At 37.4% G+C, this 9,609-nt stretch overlaps 1 protein-coding gene across 1 annotated transcript; it reads right to left on the bottom strand.

Annotated features, from left to right (window-relative positions):
• Positions 1-5,295: 5,295 nt before the first annotated feature.
• LOC110920363 lies at positions 5,296-5,661 on the bottom strand. The gene has a single exon (XM_022164574.1). The coding sequence runs from the start codon at positions 5,659-5,661 to the stop codon at positions 5,296-5,298; it is 366 nt and encodes a 121-aa protein (XP_022020266.1).
• Positions 5,662-9,609: the final 3,948 nt, after the last annotated feature.

The raw sequence follows: 9,609 nt of genomic DNA, 5'->3' as shown, positions 1-9,609 counted from the left end.
GGTCTCGAGTCGCAACCTTATGATCTCGAGTTAAGACGTTATGGTCTCGAGTCGAGATCTGTTGGTCTCGAGTTGTGAAGGTTTAAGGACCTGATGATTTCGAGTCGAGACCTTATGGTCTCGAGTCGAGACTGATGGTCTCAAGTCGTAATCTGATGATCTCGAAGCTTCCTATTAACAGCTGTGAATGTGAAAGCATAACTGAAAATTCGAAATCTAGGGGATTATGAGATATGATTTCCTGTTTTAAGATGATCTAATTTTATCAAAATATTTCGAAAAATTATAACTGTATATCTTTTAACAGTTTTCGAATAAACTTAAAAGATAAAATTGGATCAAACATGGAAAAAACACTCATTAATCCTAAAACATTCCAAAACATAATAGAATTTTCGAATTTTCCTAAGAACATGATGAACCCTAAAAAACATAAAACATAAATTCTGGAACCCGAAACCTGAATTTTAATAGTTTTTCTAAACAGATATCGGTTAAAACATAACCCAGTTGAATTTGAGTGAACATATAATTAACCTTTTTCCGAAAATAGTGATCTCGAGTGGACATGACCGACTCGAAACCGGTTGTGAATTACATGAGGCTTTCAAAATTCCGTTTTCCAAGTTTCAATCCCAGAATTATGGATACGAAAACAGAACTGACTAATCAACATATGCTCTAATACCACATGTTGGTTCAGTTCTGTTTTAGGCATAATGGAAAACATGAAAACATACCTGATTGCAGCAGTACAGGCCAACAGAGAATCCAGATGGGGACAGAGCAATAAGTTTTGACATGATTGTCATCTTGGTCTGGTTCCTCCTTAGGGTGCAATCTAATGATGGTGATAATAAGAAACCGACAAGGGAATCGGTTATGGAGAGGGAGGCGAGATTGATGTTATGTGCTATTAGGGTTTGTGAAATTGTCTAACCCCTTAACCTCCACATTATTCTCCTTATATATGCACCCAGGAGGAAACCCTAATTAGTCAATAAGGGTAATTAGGCCCATCAACAATTACCAACTAATTATTTAATAGGATTGTTATATATTTTGATCCATATAATGTAAATGATTATAATGGCTACTAGATTAAATATAAAATAAATATATTTAATCTTACAGCTTAGTCCTCGGTCTTTTAGATACTCTGAAAACAGATTTGACTTTATACTTATTGTGAACAATCTTGTCTTGCTTTTCTATCTTTTCCCATCTTTTAGCTAGTTCATTCAAAGTTCTCTCTAGATTTATGTCAGCAACTACCATATTGACAATTTTCTTAGTGAGAGGGATTTCATTAGTCGAACAACATCTAAGCTTCCAAGCATGTTTAAGATACTTCTCGGGACTTTTTATCACACCCCACGTTTTTCGTCGGTGGTCATTCTTTGGTATCATATTACATATGCTAAAAGGTCATTCTTTGGTAATTTCATAAAGCTACGTTTATCTTTTCAGTAATTTAGGTTTGCAAATGGTTGACTAAAGTGGTCAGAATTGGGTGAATTTAATTTGAAAATGGTTGACTAAAGTGATCAAAGTTGATACGTGTGCGTAGGAGGTTATAATTTTTAGATATATTTTAGCTCTTTCTACTCGCGCATCAAGTTTTAAATTTATAAAATACGATATAATACTATCACTCTAGACACACGTTAGGGCAAGTGCACCCATCGCGGACGTAGTATAGTGATGACAAGATACTGAGGTCGTCCAAGGACACAAAAACTTTTAATATCGGCTTATCGTTAACGTCTAATCTAACCAAATTTTGATGAAAAGTTTTGAAAGTTATAGAAAGATAAACTAAAAAGAAAAAATAAAATATAAGAAAAAACAAATAGATAAGAAGGAATCACTTGGTTCTGACTCCTCTTTTATGTATCCTTTAATGATTTCTGCACTTTGGGCATTTTAAGAGATTATCTTTAAGTTATAGTAGTAGGCCCCCTTCCAGGCAGCGTTACCCTCAACCTGTTGGTCTGAGTCAGCAGGGATACAGTCCCACAAGGTCGGATTAATGAAAGATAATAAGTAAGTTATTAACGCGAAAAATGGTAGGTCCCCTTCCAGGCAGCGTTACACTCAACCCATTGGTCCGAGTCAGGAAGGATACAGTGCCGCAGGGTCGGTTTAAAGTTTTAATAGTAGTTTATAGATAAGGGATTCAAGCGGTTTCTTACTTCTCCCGAGGCGGACATTACCGCCCACTCGTGAAGTCTAACTAAGCTTTAACCAGGTTCTCGCAGGATCTATACACTGAATGAGACATAGAATTACCCAACCACCCTTCTAACCCCCTTCCAGGCAGTTAACGTGCTTTATATAGACCGTAAAGAAACGAATGAGTGAATCAACAAAACATGAAGAATGGTTAAATAATTTCGCCTTCAATGTAGAAAACTAGTTAATAAAGTCATTAATACATACCCAAATAAAAGGGAGCCAAAGGTTGGAAATCAAAAACTAATACATAAAAGATTTGTCTTCACCAAGTGATGTAAGAGTTTAGCCAAGCATGGTCGTTTTTTGACAAGAACTCTTACGATATATCTTGGATCCCGAGGCTACTACACACTCTAAATAATGGAAGATGGATGATGGCGGTGGGTGTTGGTGTTGTAGTGGTAGTGGAGTGGTGGCAAATGTGAAAGAAGTGGTTTGCCAAGGGATCGATTGGAATGGAACCAAGCACCCCTATTTATAGCTGAAGTCAAACGATCAACACGGCCCGTGCCCGCCTGGCATAGCCCCGTGGCCATCCTTCTCTCTCTTCCTCATTAACTGCAATGTCAAGTCTTGTACTAGCATGGCCCCGTGTGTCAACGGTATGGCCCGTGGCCATTGTACTTGCTGTACTATCTCAAATTCTGCGAATCTTAGAGTTGACCATGCCTCGTGTTGCCTTATCACGGCCCCGTGTTGGTGGTCTGGTTTGTCCTTTGCTCTTGTCTTTTTCTTCTAGAGAGAATCTTAACTGAGCACGGCCCCGTGCCAGAGCTTCTAATCTTGTTATTTTGTTGGTTTAGATGTGGATGGGGGCTTGGCGAGTCGTGTCAATCCTCCTTCTTTGTATTTATGTTGGTTTTTGCTGTTAATTTGCTTCTTTTGTGCGTTTAAGCTCTTTTAACCATGTAAATTAAAAAGGAACAAAGAAATATGCTTTTTCCAACATTAATACCGAAAAAGGGTTGATTTTACGCCGTATTTGATATAATTTATGTTGTATTTTACGCACATCAAATACCCCCACACTTGAATCTTTGCTTGTACTCAAGCAAAATTCTATAATGTGGCTTACACACCCAAACGGAATAGGTAGAGGAGAAGGTTTTGGGCTTTTCTTTAGAGTGTCGGGAGTCCAAGTTCTAAATTTATTTTGTTTTTATTTTATTTACAATCTTATTCGTCATGATTTATTTAAAACACAACTTAAGAAAAATTATTTATTTTGGGCATAACATGCCTTTATAAAATTCCATTTGGTTATATACAAAATTACACACCTCACAAGTGGTCACTCAACACAAGGCCGATGTTTTAGTGAAAACGCTCGTGCCCGGTTTGGAACATACCCCTACTATTGGGTTGACAAACAATCAAACCTCCTCCTTTTTGACGTTTAATCCTCGTAAATATCAAGAGGGCTTTAAAGGGCTGGTTATGGTTCGGGTAGGTGTGTTTGGTAGAAAATGGCAAAAGACGTAAAAAGTATATGTGTTTCCATTGCTTCGTGGCTTAGCAAAAAATACTTCGGGGTTTATTTTTTCGAAGTTGAAACTGAGCCATACTTGGAATTTTATAACCGATCTTTTTACAAAAATAAAAGGGTGTGAATAAAAGGTTTGTGGATCTGAGTGTTTTTGGAAAAGTATGTATTTTTGTAGGTTTAGAAATGAAAGGGTTAAGGCTCAAAGGGGTTTATCTAGGGGGTGTTTTTGGTTAAAGAAAGAAAAATAAAGGTTTGAAGTGAAAAGTGGGTTCAATCCTAATGTCTCCATCATTTACTTACTTGGATTCGTGTCGGTAAGGACTTGGAATGTATTGCTTTGGCATGATCTAGATTTGTAAGAACCAAACGGGCTATTCACACAAGAAACGAAAATTGAGCAATTAGTATAGATGTGTATTTATATGCTCGGCAAAGGCTCAAAACTCACTTTTGTGAGAAAAAGAGTTTATAGTGTAAAAATGTATATATAATCAAATTTTACAAAGATTTGTTATACCCATTTTTATAATTTTCTTAATTGGTTCTTTTTATCACGACGCTATCAGGTGTAAATTAGTAAAAACATCAGTTTTAGAACTTATTTTACCCAACTAAACCAAGATAAGTAAAACGAAAATAAAAAATTTAAAATGTTTGGGGTGATTAGCGGTTTTCCAAGTCGAGTTTTGTGTAAGGCGTGTTTTTAGGACAAATGATTCAAGGTTTTATCACCCCCCCCCACATTTAAATTACACATTGTCCTCAATGTGTCCCAAATAGGATTTATTTTGATTAAATTTCTAAAAAGTGAGTAAAAATAACAAATTTTATGGTTATTGAGACTTGCAGCACAGGGGCGTGCTATGGGGACATGGCCCCAAGGCCAATGTGCCAGTAACAATGTTGATCAGAAAACTTACAGTATGGTGGAAACGGGGGCGTGCTGGGTGAGCACGGCCCGTGCCACCTTCTAGGTAGAAAATTTTCGGATATAAGACAGTTGAGCACGGGGGTTGTGCCTAGGGGGCATGGCCCCGTGCTGCAGACACTGATCTGCAGTTTATGAAGCGGGAGGCTCTTGTTTATGTGCATGGGTTCCACTTTTCATCGTCAATCATCCTCTTTTGAGCGTGCTTTTTGCCTAGAAAGATAAAACTTAAAAGAAACATTAAACTAAATATTAAACTAAGATTTAAACTACTTAACTAATGGGTAGTCCATGGAATACCTCCATGGTGAGCCATGTTTATAAGGGTCCTTGGCAAGACACAAAGTCGGTCAAATGTTACCCGAGCGGGATGACTCGCATCCCGAGTTGTATCGTTGAAGGGCGTCGTCTAGGCTTAAGTCAATTGCTTTGAGGTATTTGACCGGATCATCCTTTGCTCGCTGTCCCACCTCAAACTTGATCTCCTTTTCACCAACCCTCAATGTTAATTTCATGTCGCTCATATCCACCATAGCCCGTGCGGTGGCAATGAAGGGTGTTCCTAATATGAGCGGGATTTCGGTGTCCTCTTCCATGTCTAAGATAACGAAGTCGGCCGGAAAAACAAATTCTCCTATTTTACCTATAGATTCTCTATGACACCTTGAGGGTATTTTACCAATCTGTCTGCAAGTTGTATGGTCATCCTTGTAGGATGTGGCTTACCTAACTCAAGTCGGTTGAACATTGTGGCCGGTATCAAATTAATGCTCGCCCCCAAGTCGGCTAGTGCATTGCTTATTGGTGATCCGCCAATGGAGCAAGGAATGGTGAAGCTTCTGGGATCAATCTTCTTTTGGGGGAGCTTGTTCAGGAGTGCCGCCGAGCATTCTTCACTAAGGGTGACTTGTTGAATGGATTCAATCTTCCTTTTGTGAGTGAGGAAGTCTCTCATGAACTTGGGGTATTTTGGCATTTGAGTGAGGACTTCCACAAAAGCGAGATTCATGTGAAGTTGTTTGAGCAGGCTCCTGAACTTAGTGAATTGTTGGTTGGTCTTTTGCCGAAGTAAATGACCAGGGTAAAGGACCGGAGGTGGTTTGGTTGAGTTGGTATTTTGGGGTTGAGTATTTTCTTGGTTATAGGTAATGGGTGTTTTAGTGGGTATTAGATCGGGTTGTTGTGGGGTTGGTTCAATTTCAGGTCCTACCTTTCAATTTCTTAGGGTAATTACGTTTACTTGGGCCTTTGGGTTTGTTTTGGTGTTACTAGGTAAGGTTCCTTGTGCTCTCTCAGCGAAATTTTGGGCAAGTTGGCTTACTTGTTTTTCTATATTTTGAATACTAGCCCGTTGATTTCTAATTTCTGCTTCAGTTTGTAGGAACCTTTCCGAATAGCTTTTATCGGATTCAGAGAAAAGGCAAGTGATGAGATCCTCAAGCCTTTCTCTTCCTCCTTGTTGATGTGGTTGGAAGCTTTGTTGCTCACTTCGAGGTTGTTGTTGAAAGTTAGATCGTTGATTTTGACTTTGTTGGTTATTACCCCCCGATTCCCTCCAACTAAAATTGGGATGATTACGCCACTCGGGAGTGAAAGAGTTACTTGGAGCTCCTGGTGGTTGTGACCGGTTATTTAGGTAATTTAGGACTTCCGTTCGATTTTCTAAATATTTCATACAACTCCAGTTTTCATGGGGGCCACTGAATCCTTCGCAAGCCATAACCGAAGACGTTTTGTTTTATTCAAGTTTCTTTATTTTAATGGTTATGTCACACCCCGATATTTCCACATATTACCGGTGGGCCCGGCGGGGAGTATCGTGATGTAGTTGATATTATCATTGTCATTACACACAATATAATAGCACAACGGAAGGCTCGATAATTAAACTATTACAAACCATAATGTCTGAGTGTCCGAATGAAAGAATATACAGACTTGGTTTGTAATAAGATCCACAGGCGGATCATAAAATAAAATACAAGAAACTGAAATAACAGACTCCAGGTATCTAGGGATTTGTAAGATCCTCTTATATGACACCTAGTAGCTCCAGCCTATTTACGTGAGGTACCTGTCAATCAGTCTTTGGAAAATACGTCAGTTTACACTGGTAAATACAATTAACTGACACATTTGAAAACATTTATAAAAATTGATTTAAGTGCACAAGGCACAAATCATTTATAACTTGGGACAATTATTTAAGATAATATTGTATACAAATTTACATGTTTGTCTTAAAATTGGGGCCGGTTTGGAAGCCGGTCATGATTAACCGACTTACCACGATAGAACCCACAAAGGAGTTATCCCCAACATGTGGGTTTATATTTTAGCATTTGCATCTGTCAGGTGTATGCCTACACCCCGTGCATAGGTCGTGGCCATTTTCAAATGAAATGTGCCGAGGATATCCAGGACACGGTCATATTAACCCCCAATGTTTATGTTATCAAACAAGACAGATTAAAACGGGTTATGTAAATTTATTAATCACAATCCGATTAAATGATTTCATACCCGACCAAGTGGTATTATTATAATACCATATCCCAAGCCCTTATAAGGGAAAATAAGTTAAAAGTATTTACCTGAGCTAAATGTGAGAAGTAACTCAGCCGTATATTCCTAAAGCTTTATGATAATACCTTCTACTGGATGCTACTCAATCTGTATGGAAGGTTTCATAACCTATTAGGATACTAACGGGTCTTTATTTAAGTCAAGGACTTAGACCGGTTAGTGGGAAAGATACTTTACGGTTCTAAATGCTAGATTAAGCGGAAACCGGAATAGAATGTGATTTAGACCCGAAAAGTTTGGATACTTGTATAATATGGGTAAACTAAACACATTCTGGAATTTGAGGATTTAATGATAAGGTTAAACCAGTTTCGGCTATTTTACGTAAACTAGTCACATAAACTGATCCGAACGCATAAATGCGTAACGGGTAACCAAATGAATTATATACAGGTCTCAAATGTTATTATGCTTAGAATATATTAATACACCAGTAGGATGTTAACATATATGTCCAAAAAGTAGTTAAAACCAATTTAAGTCCCGTAGGGGCATTTTGGTCATTTTAATGATTATAAAAGAGATTTTATAACAAACTGAGGTTCTGGTCTTTGGTAATCAGTAAAAGTATTTATTTTATCACATTACATCAGTAAGATATTATAAATATGTGAGGTTTACCATTTATGGCCAAACTATGCCCCGAATGGGCATTTTAGTCATTTCACATATGCTTTTAAGGACATTTTTGGAAGTCTGAGTTCATGACTTATACCTACTATAATAATATTGAAATTTGTTTAAAAATTCAGTAGGTAACAAGTCTTAGGTGTTAAATACGGTTTTAAACCATACTATGCACCTAATTAATGTAAAACTCGCTAATTGACGATAATTAAGATGTTTATGTAAATATGAGATTTTGATTAGTTTTTAATGCTCAAAATAATTTATTTAATGTATGAAATCAGTAGGAAAAAGGTTTGGCATTCAAATCATTTGTTAATCTCATTTTATGCATGAAAAGGGTATTATCGTCATTTACCGAATTACACAACAACTCTATGATATGAGCAGATTATAATCTGACCAAAAATCCTAAAAATCCTTAAAAATAATATCTTAACAGTAGGTAATGAGTTTTGGTTCAAAATCCAAGTTTAAACATGTCTTATGCAAGATACCGCAATTTAGTTAATAAAAAGCTTCAATTTATGATATCGAGCATAACTTCAGTTTGAGATCAAGAACTGATGTCAAATTTTCGGGACAAGCTTATATATCAGTAAAAAAGGTTTTTGTCCACTCACATTTCTAAAAATCTCATTTATATGTCAAAAGGCCAATTATGGCATTTATAAGCATAATAACAAACAAGAGCATATAATTCAAACTACTAAGGACCAAGCAATATAACTCCAGAGGGTTATACTACTGTATAATATGGTCCTAATGGAAGCTTAAAACATCGAATGTTTGATCGACGCAAACCGATTTACGACTGTGAATAGTAGGAAGTAACAATGCGATAAAGTTAATCAATCAATAATCAAGCTAATCAAATCATCAATCGAACTCGAATCTCGAACTATGCGAAATTGGTGGTATATTACTTGTGTGTGTGCCTTATGTGTTACCTGTGCGTGCTTATTTTATGTTTTGTGTGGTATTCAATCGAATCAATCGAAACTCGAATCGAAACTCGAAACTCAGATCAAATGCAATCGAAATCGAATTACGACGAATGGTAACGTAAGGATAAGGTGAAGTATAGATGAATGTATGTTAGATATAGTAATTGGGACTGAAAGTAATTTGAATAGGAAACTCCATCGTACTCTTATCGTCTTCAATCGAAATCGAAATATCGAAAATCGTCGCACCGAACACTCGAACCAGGCTGTTGATCGATCAGGCTGTCAGCCGATAGAACAGTCCAGCCGATCGGACGGACTGTCCGATCGAGCAGACTGTCCGATCGGGATGCCTGGCCGATCGGCCAGCCCTTTCCTCTTTTGGAGCCTATAAATAGGGCTGTCATGGTCATTCTTTCCACTTTTTGAAACTCTCTGACCGACTAGCTCGTGCTCCTCACCTTTTCTCAGATTTCTTCCGAATCCGGTAAGTTTTCATCCTAAATCTTGTACTTTATTGATCAAAACATGCTCCTACACCTTTCTATCTTTCAATTTTTGATTTATAACCGTTAAATCACCAAGATCTACATTCTTGGATGATGTCATCATGGTGTTCTTCAAGAACATCATGTTTTGGTTTCAATCCACCATGAATCGCTCGGATCTAACCGATTTCCACATAAACAAATCAAGATCTACCAGAGATCTAAACATTTACATGATGTAAAGGATTGAAAGGAGGATTTCCAACTTTCTTTCAACTCTTTTACACTCAATGCATTCAAACCGGTAGA

This window comes from Helianthus annuus, chromosome 16, assembly GCF_002127325.2.
Source record: "Helianthus annuus cultivar XRQ/B chromosome 16, HanXRQr2.0-SUNRISE, whole genome shotgun sequence".
NCBI lineage: Eukaryota > Viridiplantae > Streptophyta > Magnoliopsida > Asterales > Asteraceae > Helianthus > Helianthus annuus.
Note: the sequence above shows the minus strand (reverse complement) of the source record. Positions and strands in the feature narration are given on the sequence as shown.